General features: G+C 46.9%; 2 protein-coding genes across 7 annotated transcripts in view; one reads left to right on the top strand and one right to left on the bottom strand.

Annotated features, from left to right (window-relative positions):
• IDUA (alpha-L-iduronidase) overlaps positions 1-19,689 on the bottom strand; it is a 58,266-nt gene that overhangs the window by 34,762 nt on the left and 3,815 nt on the right. The window lies entirely within an intron of this gene.
• The window catches only part of SLC26A1 (solute carrier family 26 member 1), a 49,539-nt gene that overhangs the window by 29,361 nt on the left and 489 nt on the right, over positions 1-19,689 (top strand). For 2 of the 6 annotated variants that reach the window (XM_081894161.1, XM_081894163.1), the window contains 2 exons: positions 11,541-12,154; positions 14,204-19,658. In XM_081894161.1, coding sequence (XP_081750287.1) covers positions 11,564-12,154; positions 14,204-15,706 — 2,094 coding nt within the window. In that variant the 5' untranslated portion in view covers positions 11,541-11,563 and the 3' untranslated portion in view covers positions 15,707-19,658. Of the gene's footprint in view, positions 1-2,653; positions 3,119-5,058; positions 5,164-11,540; positions 12,155-14,203; positions 19,659-19,689 lie in introns of those variants that run through there. The other 4 variants (XM_081894162.1, XM_081894160.1, XM_081894165.1 and 1 more) reach the window with 4 other exon arrangements.

Here is a 19,689-nt window from a genome sequence, read left to right as displayed (position 1 = left end):
AAATACAGTATATATTAAATACAAAGCTGCTGAATACCGAAGGAGGCAATCGGTCCATCTAGTTTGGTAATGTCTGCCCTGGCTGGCAGTGGGTTTTTCCAGCCTTGCTATGACTCGTCCTTTCGTGGTACTAAACCGGTGGAAATATATAGCAGAATGTCCACTCAAGGACATCCTCTGTGGTTACTCATGCATTGAATGGGACATCCAGATAAGATGGCTTATGAATGCGTTCAGTGAAGGAATAACATCATAAGCAAGAGGCTCGCAAATATACTGTAGTTTTCTGTGTATAAGACTAGTGTGTTTTTTTTACTCTAAAATAAGATTTTAAAACTGGGGCGTCTTATACACGGGTAGTGGGTAGGGGTGACGGGTGATTGGTTGCAGCTGCAAGCTACCAATTGTCATTGGCGATTTGGTGTGCAATTGGTGGCTGCAGCAAGGGTTTATTTGCATTGGCTGTGGATAGATGTGTGTGATTGGTTGCTGCGTCAAGGGCTGCTGAGGATTGGCTGCCACTGTGGCAATTGTGCTTGTTATTTACTTTCGGCGACTGGGAAACGCTTGTTGCAGCCGCGAGCGATTGTCATCGAGCGACGCGACCGATTGCAACTGTCCGAGCCAATCCTCTCCCAAAAAAGCTCAACAACTTTGGGCCATTTTCTGAAATTGGAGTCCCCAAAAATAGGGGGTGCCTTATACACAGGGGCGTGTTATACACGGGAAAGTATAATACGTTTGGCCAATTTGGCAGGAACACAAAGTCTAGATTGGAGGTAGCTAACGTGCTACCCTCTCGATATTGTTAGACTCCAGCGCTCATTGGACCCACTTGGGATGGCCAGTGATCAACACCTAGAGATGAAATATGTGCCGACAACAGATAAAAGGGCATGGCTAGACAATTATCTCATGGGTCAGTAGGAATCTTGTCTGATACAACCTGGCGAGTTAATGTTTTGCCGTTCATCTCGTTACGTTATTATAATCGTAATTATAAGGTTGAGGAGCAATTTGGCTCCCCAGCGGCAGGAGAAACCCGAGACAGAAAAACAGCAGGTGCAAGCTTGCGTGTTCACAGAAACGTACTGGTGATTGCGCAGTAATTCCAAAGACTAGTAAATATACAGGAGACATCATAAAATTTGCTCCATGTGATTTACATTAGTGGTTCTTAACCTCTCTTAAATTGAAGACCGTCACCTCAAAATTAAATAGTTGGCAGCCCTGTTTTAAACTCAGCTGTTGCACTTTTCTTCTAGGATGGCAATTCAGCACAGGCTAAGTGCACCAGGGAGGGTGAGGTGGGGTCTTCACACAAGAGGTTCTTTCTAGTTTGCTGCAACCACTTGCACTGCTGAAGAGGCCAGCTGTTGGTTTTTTTTTAATACAGATCCCTATTTAGAGCTATCCTTATTTAGAGCTAAGGGGTTCCTCTTCAGCATGTGATGGAAACCTCGAAGAAAGCTCCCTCTCCCCTTTTCCTTTATTATTCCCATTAAAGAATACTTGAAAATTGATTCAGAAGACATAACTTGAGAATCCACTAATTTATATTTTAAAGCAGGAAACTGGCAGTGCCGATCCTACAGCAAACAGTCGCAAACAGAATCCGTTTTGGAAGTCCATTACACTTCCAAAACGTATACAGTTGTACCTCGGAAGTCGAACGGAATGCGTTCTGGAAGTCCGTTCCACTTCCAAAACATTTGGAAACCAAAGCGCGGCTTTCAGTTGGAAGTCACGCTGGATGTTCGGGTTCCAAAGAACGTTCACAAACCGGAACACTCACTTCCGGGTTTGCGGCGTTCGGGAGTAAAAACATTTGACTCCCAAGGTACAACTCTATTTGAGGAATACAGTGGTACCTCGGGTTAGGAACTTAATTTGTTCTAGAGGTCCGTTCTTAACCTGAAACTGTTCTTAACCTGAGATACCACTTTAGCTAATGGGGCCTCCTGCTGCCACCACTGTGGCGCGATTTCTGTTCTCATCCCGAAGCAAAGTTCTTAACCCAAGGTGCTATTTCTGGGTTAGCGGAGTCTGTAACCAGAAGCGTCTGTAACCCAAGGTACCACTGTACACACATCCAACCTCCTGAGGCCAGCCAGACTGCTACCTCTTGCCTGGTTTTTTAAAAAATTATTTTTGACAAGCAGTGGTTTGGATCCAGGATTGGCTCAGCGCTTTCACTCATGTAACACTTTTTTGGACGGAGGAGGAAGGCAATTTTCACTTCTTCTTCCTTCCCCCTATAGCCCCCTTTAATGCTGCTCCAAAGGGTTGGGGGACGCACCGGAACAGCACCAGGGAGGGGGGAAGAGGCAGAGAGCACTGGTGACACTTGACTCTCTCTTAATTCCTCCAGCAGGAGCCTCTGCTGGATCAGAGTCTCTTCCAGAAACAGAAGGAGCCCTTCCATTCATGTAACAGCAAGTCATGATCCAACTGGGTACCATTAGTCCTGGAGCCAAAGAATGCCGCGTCAGTTCCTTATTGTATAAAAAGTATGCTCATTTAGCTATTAGTGTACTATTAGCTCATAGTAAATGAAGCCTTATCTCAGCATTTAGCACACCCAGTTTTGCCCTGTAGTCCGCATTGCCAATATACAATAATCTGATCTTTGTAAATTAAATACATCAGAGTTTCTGATAGTTCCAGTTATACATTAAGCCACCCATAACATATAGCTGGATTTTGCAAAAAAAAAAGTCCCACTGTCAAACAAAACAAGTTGTACTGAGTCCTCCTTTAAGTCATTGCTACTGTCAGAGACAAGGTTTCTCGGATCAATTATTACACAGGCTACACTTTAAAGGATTACAGCTTGTCTAATGTTTGCCACTGAAAAGTGAACAAGTAAACAGTTGAGGTCAAATGGTTTATAGTTGGGAACAGGGCGAGTGGAAACCCAGGAGGTTTCGGATTGTACTTTGTGGTCCTTTGTTTACGCCACTCAATATTTACCCAGCACAGCTTACGGCTCTGCCCACAAGTATTAAAGCAGATTCACCTCCCTCCTTAGCATCCACCTGCCTGGGTGCAGAGATTGTGGAAGGCAGGTGTGATTCCCATTTCTTACTTGCTTCACATGCATTGCTGACCAAGGTAGGTAAGAAAAGCATATTCGTCTTTCACATTGCAAGAGCTTAAATGTCTGTGTGATATCACAGGTGAAAAGGGGAACGGCATAAATCTAAATACAGTAACAAAAACAATAGATCTGTTGTGTTTTATATATACATATATATATATATATATATATATATATATATATATATATATATATATATATATATATATATATATTATAGTATATAATATAATATAGTATGTGTATTAATTCATTCATTCAAGAAGGTACCATAGTGTCAGGGAACTGACATCTAAAGCGCCGGAGGCGCAAAGGCTCACTGAGGGTGAGAGAGCAGTAGCAGCGGAAGAGGGAACCAGTAGAGGGCGAGCAAGAACTCCAAGGGAAAGTGAGTCGGAGGGATGGCTCAGAGACGCTTCAAGCGAAACCAGTGGGGAGGTCTCAGGACCTCCTATAGGGACACCCACACCTCGACGGAAACTGTCACGCCGAGAGGCCAGACGACGTGTTTCCGTTAAGGAGCTTTTATGTTGGAAACGTTTCCGAAAGCAGCCACTTTCGGATTCTACTAGTGATTGACGCAGCCATGCTGGAGGGGCTCCGTCACAGGCAGAGGTTTGAAAGCCTGATCAAACTCTGAGGGACTTGCATTTTACGCACAAGCAGCTCATCGTCCCATCACACATAGGTTTCAGCGCGCTTCGAGTGTCAAACGCTGGTGGAAACAAAATAAAAAAATTCCTTCCAGTAGCACCTTAAAGACCAACTAAGTTAGTTCTTGGTATGAGCTTTCGTGTGCATGCACACTTCTTCAGATACTGCTTCAGTGTGCATGCACACGAAAGCTCATACCAAGAACTAACTTAGTTGGTCTTTAAGGTGCCACTGGAAGGAATTTTTTTATTTTGTTTTGACTATGGCAGACCAACACGGCTACCTATCTGTAACTGAAACACTGGTGGGTTTGATTTGTTTTTGCAGGATGTGTGGCTTAGCTCTTTTTGGAGAGGATGAAGACGGTAGCTTTGAAATAAGAGAATATTCCTCTGATCGGGTCATTAGCGATCAGAGCCAGTCTTGCCCCTGTTTGAGAGAACTGTTTATAGTGCCACTAATTTCAATTCCACAAGGTGCTTGCTCATGCCATTTCCTCTCTGCAAAATGCTTTCGGCACTCTCTTTGTGGCGCGTGAAAACCAGCTTTGGTTAGGACAGTAGGCATTCATGCAGCACTTTTTCTAGGTGTTCCAAGTATTTAACTTCTTTAGAAGAATTTGCAAGTGGCTTGGTTTTTTTAAAAAAAATCTCTCGGCGGTTTGCGTCAGTGCCAAATAATAAACAGCTAAAATCGGTAAAACTTAAAAACAAGTATATGTAAACTAAATTGTATGTCTGGATAGGCTTGCTGAGATAAATGAGAGGTTTAGGAGAGGTCTAGAAGACAAGGAAGGTGCCTGCTGAATCTTAATAGTCAGGGAATGGCAACACATAAGGAAGTAGTCAATGCACTTGTTCCTTTATGGTGTTTCCCAAAGGTGGGTATCCAGCTGTTTTTGGACTACAACTCCCATCATCCCAAGCTAGCAAGACCAGTGGTCAGGGATGATGGGAATTGTAGTCCAAAAGGAGCTGGAGACTATTAGCCCAATGATTCATACTTGTGCAACAGAACTCCCCTCCCTCTCTCGCTGTGCACACCACACCCCCTTCCTAAATCTGCTCTGGAGGGATGCGGGAACCCCTAGAACAGATCTAGGGGGAACGCAGGGAGAGGAAGGAGAGGGGACAGTCCATTGAGCAAGCGGAAATCCAAGCGCTACTTTGGATACAACCCATTGAAAGATCGACTCCCCACAGATGTGGACCTCGGCAATCCCGGATGGCAATAACCTTGTAACGTTATATGGTTATATGGTTCAATGAAAACATTTTTAAGGGCCCTTCTCTCTGTTCCCTCAGCTTCGAAGGTGCAGTCATTTGCAGCAAGGAGGGCGGCCTGTTCAGTCGTGGCCTCATGACCATGGGATTACCTCCTGCAAGAAGTATCTGCCCGCAAGCCTTTAGGTGATTGTGTTAAGCTGATTTATTGAGTGGAGATCTGCTGGAATTATTTATTTATTTGTCTGCTTGGAGGCCAAGGGACATTTGAAATGGCATCATAATTATTAGCATGATGCGTGTATGTTTTCATTCTGCTTTTAACAATCGTAAGCTGCCCTGAGCTTCTGAAAAGTCAGGTTAAAAAATGTTCTAAATTAATATTATCCCCACATAGCAGTTGTGGAAACTGAGGTGGGGAGAACAGGTTGCCTGAAGCACTAGTGCGCTCATTGATGAGTTGAGAAACTTTCCCGGCTACTTCCTAGCTCACCGCTCACACTCTAAAGCTTTATGCCTTATTTCCTTTCAATGGGTTCATTTTGTGCCTAGGACAACATCAGACTGAGTCAGCCCAAGGTGGCAACTGAAGGTCTGTGATGAGAAAATGGTCAAACAAGACACTACAGTGGTACCTCTGGTTGCGAACAGGATCTGTTCCGGAGGCCCATTCGCAACATGAGCAGAACGCCCGTGTCACGATTCGCCGCTTCTGCGCATGCGCGTGACGTCATTTTGAGTGTCTGCGCATGTGTGAGCAGCGAAACACGGAAGTGACCCTTTCCAGTACTTCCGGGTTGCTGTGAGACACAACCTGAAAAGATTTAACCTGAAGCAAATGTAACAAGAGGTATGACTGTATAAATGTGTGCTTTGTTCCATTTTTCATTATTTTACGTTATTATTTATTTCACAAGCTATATATGCCGCTGGATTATAATAAAACCTCAAAGCGGTTTACAAAAAGAGTAAAAAAAATAAAATTATCAGTAAAAAAAGTAAAAGCTACAGTGGTACCTCGGGTTAAGAACTTAATTCATTCCAGAGGTCTGTTCTTAACCTGAAACTGTTCTTACCCTGAAGCACCACTTAAGCTAATGGGAGCTCCTGCTGCAGATGGAGCACAATTTCTGTTCTCATCCTGAAGCAAAGTTCTTAACTCAAGGTACTATTTCTGGGTAAGCGGAGTCTGTAACCTGAAGCGTCTGTAACCCAAGGTACCACTGTATTTAAATCATCTACCCACCCACCCCCAAAAATTAACAATAAGCTAAAAACCAGATTAAAACACATGTCAATATTTTACATGTTTGGATAAAAGGTAAAAGGACCCCTGACTATTAGGTCCAGTCATGGACGACTCTGGGGTTGCAGCGCTCATCTCGTTTTATTGGCCGAGGGAGCCGGCGTACAGCTTCCAGGTCATGTGGCCAGCATGACTAAGCCACTTCTGGCAAACCAGAGCAGCGCACGGAAACGCCATTTACCTTCCCGCCGGAGCGGTACCTATTTATCTACTTGCACTTTGACGTGCTTTCGAACTGCTAGGTTGGCAGGAGCAGGGACTGAGCAACGGGAGCTCACCCCATCGCGGGGATTTGAACTGCCGACCAGCTGATCAGCAAGTCCTAGGCTCTGTGGTTTAACCCACCAGCGCCACCTGCGTCCCCACATGTCTGGATAGCCTTGCTTAAACAAGCCTAGCATGCACTGAAAAGAATGCAGGAAAAGCACCTCCCTGACTTCATGAGGCAGGGAGTTCCAAAGAGATTGATCTCTTACAAGTGCATAATGGATATTATATGGCACCTGTAACAGCACCAGTTCTGATCGAAGCGGTTGGGTCGGCATATATGGGGTAATGCTGTTGGCACCGGTCTATCTCGAGAGACAATGGAGTGTGCCTCCGGGGGTGAGGTCAAACCCCAGGGTTAACAGCACCAAAGTGACCTCCCTGGGGCGCAAGCCTGGGCAGTGTGTCTGGAGGTCCTGGGCTACCCAGACGACAAGACCCCCCTCTTGGCCTCACTGATGGGTCCAAAGGAAAGCAGAGCAAAATGTCTGGCACCACCTTGGGGCTATAAAGATCGTAGTATTAAGATGATAGGTAAAGGTAAAGGGACCCCCGACCATTATGTCCAGTCGTGGCCCACTCTGGGGTTGCGGCGCTCATCTCGCTCTATAGGCTGAGGGAGCCGGCGTACAGCTTCCAGGTCATGTGGCCAGCATGGCTAAAGCCGCTTCTGGCGAACCAGAGCAGCCCATGGAAACGCCGTTTACCTTCCCGCCAGAGTGGTACCTATTTATCTACTTGCACTTTGACGTGCTTTCGAACTGCTAGGTGGCAGGAGCAGGGACCGAGGAACGGGAGCTCACCCCGTCACGGGGATTCGAACCGCCGACCTTCTGATTGGCAAGTCCTAGGCTCTGTGGTTTAACCCCCAACGCCACCCGCGTCCGTTTCATTAAGATGATACTTTTTCTTTAAAGACTGATATGTTATCCTAACACTATTAGTATTCTAAGCCTTACCTGAAAGTTGCAGCCTTCTAAGCGGCTTCCTTTTAAATAATTTTCTGCCAGCTGGAATGCTGTTACATGTTACCAGTTTCCTGACATTTGACTTGGTAGTTAACATTCAGCACACAAAAATAGGACGAAGAGGGAGCAGGTCAGGTCAAGGGAACTTCTTGGTGTGTTTTTTAATTGCCCTGATTCTTTAACTAGTTTACTTGGGTACATTTCTGCTTCCAAGAAAATCATTAAGCAGTGCTGTACCATCTCACAGAAAGCAATAAACATCATTTATGGCTAAACAAAGTAAAAGACGGGTTGTTTGAAGCGGAAATTTCAACAAAACGCTATAAAAGCAGTGTTCTTTAACCTATAACAACCATAGTCTTGCTCAGAGTCTCAAGTTGAAACCTCTGCTTTACTGAAATAATATTCCCCTTAAGCTTTGATGCATTATGGGAGAGCTGCTAATAGCTAAAATGTGTGTGTGTGTTTGTGTGTATAATATTCCCTGTTAACTACCCTGTTCTGTGACCTACAAAGTTATATGTGACTTACCTCCTAGTAAGCTTATTTGCATAATTACAGTGGTACCTCGGGTTAAGTACTTAATTCGTTCCGGAGGTCCATTCTTAACCTGAAACTGTTCTTAACCTGAAGCACCACTTTAGCTAATGGGGCCTCCTGCTGCCGCCGCGCCGCCGGAGCACGATTTCTGTTCTCATCCTGAAGCAAAGTTCTTAACCCGAGGTACTATTTCTGGGTTAGCGGAGTCTGTAACCTGACGCGTCTGTAACCTGAAGTGTATGTAACTCGAGGTACCTCTGTACTGAAATATTGCTCTCTGACAGCACAATGTTTATTCAGAATGACACCTCTCAAAATATTATGTGAACAGTCCTTACAATCCTTAAGAAGAGACCTCTCTTACATCTAACCACCACAACTACAGAGGGATAACTAAATATATCCATTAAGACACGATACTTAATATAGACATATATATCTTGACACCCACAGTGTACTGTTGTTGGCATCAATCTCCCTCTCTCTTTTCCTCAAACGACAATGAAGGGCACCTTTGTGGGTCTAGTCAAACTTGGCACCAGCCTGGTTGCAGGAGTTGGAGGCATACAAGGTGTCATCCAACAGTCTTAGAGACTCCACTCCAGATTTGTGTAGGGTTTAGTTCTTAGACTTCTCTTCTCCCAAAGATATCCCACAAGGCAACGGAGGTTTGAGGAATCGGTTTTCCTTCTCCTAGATGGGCTACCTTCCCAGGTTGATGAGCCCCACCTGCCCCTCACTTCCCCCGACAGCAGGTGCAGAAACTGCCTTCTTGACCCTTGGAGCCACCATCGGTCTCAACTGCTCAATTTGCTGGAGCCAGTGTACTGTATACATCAGGCATGTCCAACTCCCAAGAGACTGAGATCTACTCCCACTATAAAAAAACCCCGGCAACTGGCAGTGATCTATCTACCCATTGGATTGACCAAAGTCGTTGCGAGATTTTTGGGGGGAGGAAGACACAAAGTTTTTGAATGATCGCTCAGAATGACGCAATCGAACAGGAATGCCCCGCGATCGACTAGTGGATCACTATTGATCAGTTGGACATGCCTGGTATACATAAGATAATAGTAATTCCCAGCCAGAGTAGCAATAGATAGGTGACTGTCTTAGATCTTTCACCAGTTTGGCAATCATGCAGTAGCAATCCGTGCTAATCCTACTCAGAGTAGACCCACTGGAATTAAGGGACTAAGTCTCGGCCATTCATTTCAACGGGTCTACTCTGAGTAGGGCTAACATTGGAGACAACCTAATGTTCTCAGTCCCAGATATAACAACATTTCGGACTTGACTGTATAAAAATGATGGGATGAGATGGGGCTGGGGTCTCGTTGCAGTTGGGGGGGATCTTTCCTAATTCCAGATGCTTCCCTATATCCCTATATCCCATGCCAAGCCCACAGAGCAATGAAATTGTAAGACTGGGTCGCAAGCAGTTTCTGGGCTGGCAGCTGAATCTGAAGAACAAAAATTGGCTCCTGAATGGTGGAGCTTCATTGAGAGGGAGACATCCTATAAAAAAAGACCTGCTGATACAAATAGATATAGATCTCTAGTAACAAAAAGCAAGGCACAGATGCTTTATCGTTAAAAAAATGAGCATGATTCCTTGTTTAAAGGCACTGTGAGGTGAACCTATAAAGCCCTAAAGCTGGTTTCATTTTCCTCTAGCAGCCCCTGCTGGTAGACTTCCTATTTCAACTGGACATTTAATATAGAAAAGAATGTACAGTGCTGCTTTAAGCACTAACCATAATCTTCTATCTGTTTCTGAACCTTCTGTATATGCTGCAGCAATAAATATATTTGCTGTTTTAACTGGGCTGTTTGTTTAAATGAGCAATCCGATAGAGAAATTATAGTGAGGAAAGAGATGCCAGCACTTACCTGGTAAAAGGTAAAGGACTCTTGGACGGTTAAGTCCAGTCAAAGGTGACTACGGGGTTGCGGCACTCATCTCGCTTTCAGGCTGAGGGAGCCGGCGTTTGTCCACAGACAGCTTTCTGGGTCATGTGGCCAACATAACTAAACCGCTTCTGGCGCAACGGAAAACCGTGACAGAAACCAGAGCGCACGGAAGTGCAGTTTACCTTCCCGCCAGAGTGGTACCTATTTATCTACTCACACTGGTGTTCTTTCGGGCTGCTAGGTTGGCAGGAGCTGGGACAGAGCAACTGGAGCTCACCCCATCACGGGGATTCGAACTGCCGACCTTCTGATAGGCAAGCCCAAGAGGCTCAGGAGGAGCCACAACAGCCCAGGAGGAGAGGGTGGGGGAAAACACAAGAAAAAAATAGCATAATGCTTGCTGTGGCAGCAGCGCAGCCCACACCCTGCAGGATAGAAGCAATGAACTCACAAGGACACTTCTCTGACCCCAATACACACAGCACTATCATATCCTCATGCTATGAGACCACGTAGCAGAGGCAGCCCCAGCCCCACAGGTAAAGTCTCCAGGTGCCCCTAATGGCAGCTGTTTGAGTCCCCCACTTCATGCCACACACTGTTCACTAGTAATGATTTGAGCACAGCACACAAAAAGGGGGGAAGGAGTAGCCATATGATACAGCACCTAAACCAGCGGTTGGCAAGGTTTACCTCGCCTGGGCCGGTTCACTCCAGAGGAGATCCCTCCATCGGCTGGATCACGCCCGCAATTTCCGGCATCTGCGTAGACATGATTTCTGGCGTCCGCGCACATGCGATTTTCGGCACCACGGAAGCGAGTCCCTGCACCGTGCTGCGCCGGTTTAGCACAGCGTGGACTCGCCGAGTGGGCGGCTCAGTTCGGGGGCGGCTCGGGGGCCGGTTAAACAATCCCCGTGGGCCACTTGTGGTCCAAGGTTGCAGACCCCTGACCTAAACAGCTCCCCCTTTCCAGAGTGCTCTTGGGATAAGGTTTCGAGACTTACCAAAGCAGAAGAAGGCTCGTTTGCCAAGCAGGCAAAAGGACGGGGCAGGCATGCAACAGGAAAAGCCACAGGGAGCAGCATATGCAGGGCCAGGCAAGCAAATAGCCGGTAGAGCATGAGACTCTTAAATCTTAAGGTTGTGGGTTTGAGCCCCGCGTTGGGCAAAACATTCCTGCAGTGCAAGAGGTTGGACTAGATGACTCTTATGGTCCCTTCTAACTCTATGCAGTGCTTTTTTTCTAAAACAATGTTTAGGGGTACTCTCATTTTCCTACTCATATTGAAATACTGCCCCTCAATGAGGCCAAACTTAGATGCACAAAATGTTTAGGGGTATGCGTAAAAAAGAAAAAAGCACTGATTCTATGACTCTATGATTAATTTAAATAGCCCAGAATCATTGTGATGGAATAGTATATAGTAATAGTAATATTTTCTTTTTCCAAAAACATCATCTCCATGCGAAACTATACATTAGCTTGATTGCAGTATGATAAGAGAAACGGAAAATGTGCTTCACGACCAGACCATTCAAATGTTAATCTGTTTACATCCCAGGAACTGATTAACACAGACCTAGAATGGAGAAGGAAATGGAGACAGGCGGACTGGAAAACGGATCTCCTTTCCAGCTTTACATGGAAAGAAAGACTCCGGTCAAGATGAGGAAGACAGACATGCTGAAAAGCCAACTGAGAAAAAACTGCTCCTGCAGCACAAAACGGATGAAAAAGGCAGCCACGGACTTCTTCCCTGTGATGCAATGGCTTCCCAAATACAACTGCAAAGAATATGTTTGGGGGGACGTCATGTCTGGCCTGGTCATCGGGATCATTTTAGTCCCTCAAGCGATCGCCTACTCCCTGCTGGCAGGTCTGAAGCCCATTTATAGCCTTTACACCTCCTTCTTTGCCAACATCATCTACTTCCTCATGGGCACCTCGCGACACGTGTCCGTTGGCATCTTCAGCTTATTAAGCCTACTGGTCGGGCAGGTGGTGGACAGAGAACTGTTGCTGGCAGGATTCGACCTGGACGACGACTCTCAGGAAGGCCCCTTGAATGTTACGCTTCACAATGTTACCCTTGACGTGATGAGCACCGAATGTGGGAAAGACTGCTATGCCATTGGGGTAGCGACAGCGGTGACCTTAATGGCTGGCATCTATCAGGTAATGTCTTCACCTGCCCTTTAGGTTCCAGTTACAGTATGTACTTATCACCGCCTCTTCTTACGGTTGTTCCAAGTCGCGACCATGGCAAACCTGGAAGTAACTGGCGGGTTTGCTGCTGTTTGCACATGCGCAGGAGTGGCAATTGCCGTTGACACATGCGCAGAAGCGGGCAATCGCCGCCTGCGCACAATGGCGCCTCTCCCAGTGACCCATTTCGACCTCTGGACGGACCTCTGGAACGGATTATGGTCGCAAATAGAGGTTCCATTGTATGTGTGTTTATTTAATCCTCCATCACCCCAGTGGTGTAGCAGCAGTTATCGGTGCCCGGGGCAGATGGGCAGGCGGGATCCGAATGTGTGCCCAGTGAGGGGACACCAGTCCAGCCCTCTACGTGACCCAACCTTCACCAGAGCAAAGCGGGGCCATGTTGAGCCACCTGCCTACCCACACAGGGGGGGAGCCTGACTGGCCGATGCACTCCTTGGTGAATGGACAGGAGCTTCAGGCTGTGCTGTGGGTGTCTGGTTTGCACCCCCACAAAAACTGTGCACCCAGGACCATGGCCCTCCTGGCACCTCCAAACTATGCCCCAGCGGCATCACCCTGCCCAAAGAGGCTGGCAAAATCAGAACAACCATCACAGGCTACAGTTAAAACTAGACAAGTATCCAAAGCCAGTAAAAATCCAGAAGCACAAAAAATTCAAGGAGACAGCATAAAACCGGAAAACGCGTTTGGGGAAGAGTCGTAGCCCAGTGGTAAAGCATGTCCTTTCTCTGCAGATGGCCCCATGTATTTCTTTGTCGTTGTTGGCATCTGTCTCGAAACACAACAGGGTGTGTGCCTCCAGGGGTGAAGTCAAACTGTTGTGTTAGCAGCACTGAAGTGGCATCCCTGGAATGCAAGCCCGGGTAGTGTGTATGGAGGCCCTGGGCTGCCCAGACAACAAGACCCCCCTCTCAGCCTCACTGATGGGGTCCAAAGAAAAGAAGAGCAATAAGTTGGGCACTAGTTTGGCTGCAGGAATTGTCAAAAGGAGGTGTACAATATCCCATTCAACCTTTAGGGACTCCATTCCATAGTTGTGTAGGGTATACTCCTTAGACTTTTCTTCTCCCAAAGATAACCCACAAGGCAACAAAGGTTTGGGATCTGTTTTCCTTCTCCTAGATGGGCTACCTTCCCAGGTTGATGAGCCCCATCTGCCCCTCACTTCCTTCTATAGCACGTGCAGAAACTGCCTTCTTGACCCTTGGAGCCACCATCAGTCTCAACTGCTCAATTTGCTGAAGCCAGTGTACTGTATACATCAGGCATGTCCAACTCCCAAGAGACTGCAAACTGGCAGTGATCTACCCATTGACCAAAGTTGATGTCCCGTAAGGCAGCGGGTATGAATTTTTTTCTTGAGATTTACTCCCCAAACCTGTCCCTCACGTACTAGTATAGCTGCAAAATTGCGCTAAAAAATGAGGTGGTCTAGGCTTGCCACCGCAGATATTGCTTACAGAACTCCATTTTTTTTCTGTACAAGACAGACAAGGGGAGGTGAATAAAATGAAAAATGCCAGAGATAGGGGCGGCCTCCTGCCATTAACCAAAACCACTGTTGCCCCTTACACTTGTTCTCGTTCTCATGTAGGGATGAAATAAGATGCTGTGTGGGTTGTCTCTGCCCATCTCTGGCAGGAAGTAAAATATTTCAGAGAATACATCTTGGGGGCTGAGACAACCCCCTCCAGTTCAGTTTCCTGCCATCTCCACTGCAGGTTGTATTGCTAGCTGCTCCAGGCATGGCAAAAGAGAAGAGGCGGGAACGCCATCTTGGAAGGGATTTTTCCTTCATTCTTCCTTGTCTTCCTTCTTTTTCCACTCCCTTCTGCTACTGCTGCTGGGTTTTTACTCTCTCTCAGCTCCATAGATCTCCCCTTCCCTCCTTCTTGGTCTTTAGTTTTGTGCTTAAATAAGGGGGCAGGGGCAGCCTCCTGTCCTTAACCAAAGCCACGGCTGTGTCTTACACTTTCTCTCGTTTTTTCCTCGCAGGTACTGATGGGGATTTTCCGCTTAGGCTTCGTCTCGATGTACCTTTCCGAGCCCGTGCTAGACGGGTTCGCAACCGGCGCTTCCGTAACCATTTTAACAGCTCAAGTGAAGTATCTCATCGGGGTGAAAATCCCCCGTGCCCAGGGATACGGGATCCTGATAACCACCTGGGTCAACATCTTCCGCAACATCGCCCAGGCCAACCTCTGCGATGTGGTCACGAGCGCCATCTGCATCGCTGTGCTGGTGACCGCCAAGGAACTAGGAGACAGGTATAAGCACAGGCTCAAGGTCCCTCTTCCCACGGAGCTGGTGGTGATTGTGGCAGCAACCTTGGTTTCCCACTACGGGCGCCTGAACGAAGTCTACGCCTCCAGTGTGTCAGGCGAAATCCCCACCGGATTTATCCCTCCCCAGGTGCCCAGTTTACACCTCATGCAGAGAGTCGCCCTCGACGCCTTCCCTCTCGCCATCGTCGGCTTCGCCTTCACCGTTTCTCTCTCGGAAATGTTTGCCAAGAAGTATGCCTACACCGTCAGGGCCAACCAGGAAATGTTTGCCATCGGCTTCTGCAATATCATCCCGGCTTTCTTCCACTGCTTTGCCACCAGCGCGGCGCTGGCGAAAACCCTGGTGAAAGCATCGACCGGGTGCCAGACCCAGGTGTCCAGTGTCGTGAGCGCTGTGGTAGTGTTGCTGGTGCTGCTCTTTTTTGCGCCCCTCTTCTTCAACTTGCAGAAGTGCGTTCTGGCATGCATCATCATCGTCAGCCTGAGAGGAGCCCTTCGGAAATTCAGGGACATCCCCCAGCGCTACCGCCTGGACCGAACGGATGCCCTGGTGTGGTGCGTCACCATGCTCTCCTCCGCCTTGATCAGCACCGAATTGGGGCTCCTGGTTGGGGCAGTTTTCTCCATCCTGTGCATCATCGGCCGCACCCAGCGCCCTCGCGCTGCCTTGCTGGGGCAGATTGGGAGCACTGTCTTCTATGAAGATGACGGGGAGTACAAAAACCTCCTTCCTGTGCCAAGGGTCAAGATATTCCGGTTCGAAGCCCCGCTTTATTATGCAAATAAGGATTTCTTCCTGAAGTGCCTCCACAACAGGACAGGGCTGGATCCTGCTGTGGAAATGGCCAAAAGGAATAAAGCCAAGAGGAAAGGGCAACAAAGTCTTGAAAAGGGATTTGGACAGGGAGATACGACTTCATGCTTGGTTAATAAACACAGCGACTTCCAGGCTGTCGTCATAGACTGCTCTTCCATTCCGTTTTTGGACACAGCTGGTGTTAGTGCCTTAAAAGACACACTGAAAGACCACCAGGAACTGCAGATCAACATCCTTCTAGCTTGCTGCAATCCCTCTGTGATAGCTTCTCTGGAAAGAGGGGGCTACTTGGGAAGCGCAAGCAAAGACAAGCACGAATTGCTGTTTCACAGTGTGCACAGTGCTGTCCAATTTGCAAGAGAGAGGGAAGTTTTAATGGACGATTCAGTTGTATAGTCTGCAGCCCTCCACTGGCAGCTGAGGATTTCTGCATTCACTGCAAATAGGTTGTGGTCTTCAACACATCGAGACCTGGAGTCCTCCTTGAAGCTCAGTGCGAAATATGGGACCACTTTCAAAGTGTTCCACTTTTACGGATACCCAGTACTACAAATGCAACACAATGTATTTTAATCTTAAAAGCTAGGTCAGGAAACATACATAGCGCCAGTTCAGACATAACATTACACCATTGTTTAGTGTGCCTGGAACGTGCTGCAGGAAGGTCTTCTCTTCCGTCATCTACAAAACCAATTTTCTGTTCTGTACCAGCTCAGGAAACCGGTTCATTCCAAGTGCAAACAAACAGGATCAAGGTGTGGTTTCAGATCCTAGTTTGGCAACCAACCTTGATTCAGAATCATAGTGACATGCCATTGTTTATTGTTATATCCGACCCAAGACATAGTGGTCCCTCAAGATTACATTTATTTCACTGCAAGGCTGTTTTGTTCTGAGAGCTATCCTTGATTAAACTTCTTGCTGGGAGGGGGTTATCAAACAGATAACGCCATAGATCAGTGGTTGTCAACCAGTGTGCCGTGGCACCCTGGGGTGCCTTGAATGATGGTCAGGGGTGCTGCGGGCAACACTGGCCTCTGTCTCTCTTTCCTTCCCTCCCTCCTCTGATGCCCTCTCACCTCCCCAAGGCTTGAACAGCTGTTTATTGCAGCAGCCCTGGCTATGAGCCCCGCAGGTGAATGATGCCTCTGGTAGGCACCTCTCTATGGGGCAAGGGGTGGGGGCAGCTCAGAGACCAGGGGCAGCAGCGGCGGCTGCCCAGAGGACTCCCAAGGAGAGGGGAGAGGAGAGGGGAGGAGGTTGAAGGAACACTCTACAAGGGTGTTCTAAAAAGGGTGAGAGGCTGCTGGCTCTGCAGGCAATGGGTGATATAACTGGGCTCCTGAGCCCCACAAGGGTGCCGAAGAAGGAATGTAGTTGGCCAAGGGAGCCATGGACTCAAAAAGGTTGAAAACCTCTGCCACAGATCATAGCTTCACTGGGCTCTCTTTGCTCACTGAGATGCAGAAGGCTGCCAAGATGCACATTTTAAACATGTGGCATTTTCAGAGATGGCCCAAGATACTCTGGAATCAGAGAGACACAATCCAAATAGTGCTCATCCCCCACTGGGCCATGTACACATAAGGTAATGGAAACTGAACAAACTACACACTTGATTTTACCAGTGCAGCAGTACTGAACTAGCATGGACCAGCACTGATAAAGATAATGGTCTCGCCCTCCCATCTCACTCTTCTATGTATGCCTATGGATGAAGGGGAGGGTTAGGGTTAGAATGATATGGGGAGGTGGAAGGTAATCTAGCTCAGTAGATATAAATCAGATCTGTCGGTGCCTCAGACTATTTGGAGCTTCTAAGAAACCAGCACGGGTGGTGTTGTGGTCTAAACCACAGAGCCAAGGACATGCCAATCAGAAGGTCGGCAGTTCGAATCCCCGCAACGGGGTGAGCTCCCATTGTTCGGTCCCTGCTCCTGCCCACCTAGCAGTTCAAAAGCACGTTAAAATGCAAGTAGATAAACAGGCACCGCTCCGGCGGGAAGGTAAACAGCATTTCTGTGCGCTGCTCTGGTTCGCCAGAAGTGGCTTAGTCATGCTGGCCACATGACCTGGAAGCTGTACGCCAGCTCCCTTGGCCAATAAAGCGAGATGCAACCCCAGAGACGGTCACAAGTGGACCTAATGGTCAGGGGTCCCTTTACCTTTACCTTACTCTGGAATTTGTTTTGAATACCAGGACTGAGGTCTGAAATATGTGATGTAATAATTAAAAAGTGTGCCTCCAGGCACATGCAAAGTGCCTTCTCCTCAATCCCGAGCTAGTGCAGCCTATTCTCACATATTTCAGATTAAGAAGCAGAGCTTTGCCTCCTACCTCCTGGTGGTACAGCAGTACAACTGCTAGCAAATTTGCAAAGCTAAGCAGGGTCAGGTATAGTTTCAGATTGGAAGTGACGTCCCCCACCCCCCAAAAAAGCTAAACAACTTAATTTCTTAATTTTGGGTTTAAAAGGGGGGGTCGTCTTATACACAGAAAAATACAGTATATCCTGCTCTTGGAAGTTGGGAGAAGCAGGTGGGAGCTACCCAGGCCAGCCATACTTTGTGGAGTCTGAATAATCTGTAAATTTGTGCTCTTCTCTCGGTTCTGCCGGCCTTAAACAAACCACTGAAAAGCCTTCTTGGGGATTTAGCAGTGCCTGTCAATGACTCCTCCTACTTTGGAGGGTTTGGGGAACCCCTAGAACAGATTTAGGGGGCGTATGAGGGGAGGAGAAGAGGGAAAGTTCTATTGTACAATGAGAAAGCCTTGCGCTGATGGAACTATTTACTTAGCACGATGCTGAATACAATTCAATGGTTCTAGCTTAGTCAACCAGCATACCTCAGAGTAGGGCATGTGAAGAATGCTGTTGTTATTTTAACTTGCAGGAACACTCAAGTGTGCAACAAAACCACCACCAGGTAATCTGTAGTACAGCCTCTTAAAACATGTAAGGTCAGCACATTTCAGTTTGCAGTGTACTAACTCGGCTATTTCTTATATTTTGTCTTCTAAATCCCCTCTATTTAACCCTCCAAAATAAGCAGCCCACTCTCTATATAACCAGTTTAAGCCCTGGAAACTATTCCGTAACATACATAATGATTTATCACAGTGTTACCAACATTACTAAATTAATCTGGAATCAGAGTATTGTCAAAGCTATTTAAATACACATTAAACTGGATAACTTTTTCAAATCATAATATTACTTAGAACTCGGCAAAAATTAACAGTGAAAAGGTTTTGTTTCGCTCATTGCATAGTAAACGGTTGCCTCCCATATATATGCAAGTTCATTTCTTGATGTGGAGTTATTTTCTAAGCAAGCTGCTGCTGCTATGTGCTTTTAATATTTTTTAAAAATATATAATGTATTGTATTCTTGGCAGCAACTGACCTTCAGATGGACTTACCACAATAACAAAATAGTACACTTTGGCAAAAAACATAAAACATTTAAGAGTATTGTTGTCATGTTATGTTCTTGAATGCTATGAAGAGATTACATTCTTCCAGAATGTAGGGTGGAACTGAGCAAGAAGTTGCATAGCTGGATTGCATCCCATATGAATCCCATATGAATGGGAGCCATGCTCAAGAAAGCGATAATCATTCTTTGTCATGCCATACAATGCATGAATATCATTGAAAACAAAGTATCTTTGATACCATTGAAAAACAAAATGATTCTGTATTTTTTCAATACCGTTAAAAGCATAGCTATAAACTTACAGATTTGAAAATAAGGGACCAGCAGCCTCGAAAATAAGGGATCAGCAGCCAAAATAAGGGATTTTCCAGGCACAGGTATATTCAACTTCTGAGCCCCTCCGAGCCAAAGGCAGAAAGCCCAGCCAGCAGCCAAACGAAGCCTCAAGCGGTGGTTCCCACAGCGCAGCAACCCGGCAAAGGGGATGCAGCAAGGAAAACCACCGTCACCTCTCCGCTGGGAAGCGCTGAGCAAAGGCGAGTCCCCAGGCAACACGGCCAATTTGATCAGCACAAGGCATGCAAGCTCCACCCCCCAGTCATTCTTAGACTCCTTATTGGGTGAGCAACGCAGCCAAGCAACATAGTTGGAGCCTCCCTCCTCCCTGGCCGGCAGGGAGGGAGGGAGAGGAGCTGCTTCCTTTGAAACCCGGGAAATTTAAGGGACATCATCAATAAGGGACAGCAGCAGGACACGGCGCTGGGATAAGGGACTTTCCCGCCAAATAAGGGGCGGTTGACAGCTATGGTTAGAAGAGGTCTCTAACAGACAGCACATGGTCAAGTTTCTATCAGAATAAACCTTACTTTCAAAAATGCTTATGGTTTTCTGCCACAGAGGCCTTGTGTGTTGCATACAATTCTAAGGCACGTGAAAAGC

Source organism: Podarcis melisellensis, assembly GCF_964234715.1.
Source record: "Podarcis melisellensis genome assembly, chromosome: 17".
In the NCBI taxonomy this organism is placed as follows: Eukaryota; Metazoa; Chordata; class Lepidosauria; order Squamata; family Lacertidae; genus Podarcis; species Podarcis melisellensis.
The sequence above is the reverse complement of the archived record's forward strand: the minus strand, read 5'-3'. Positions and strand labels throughout refer to the sequence as shown.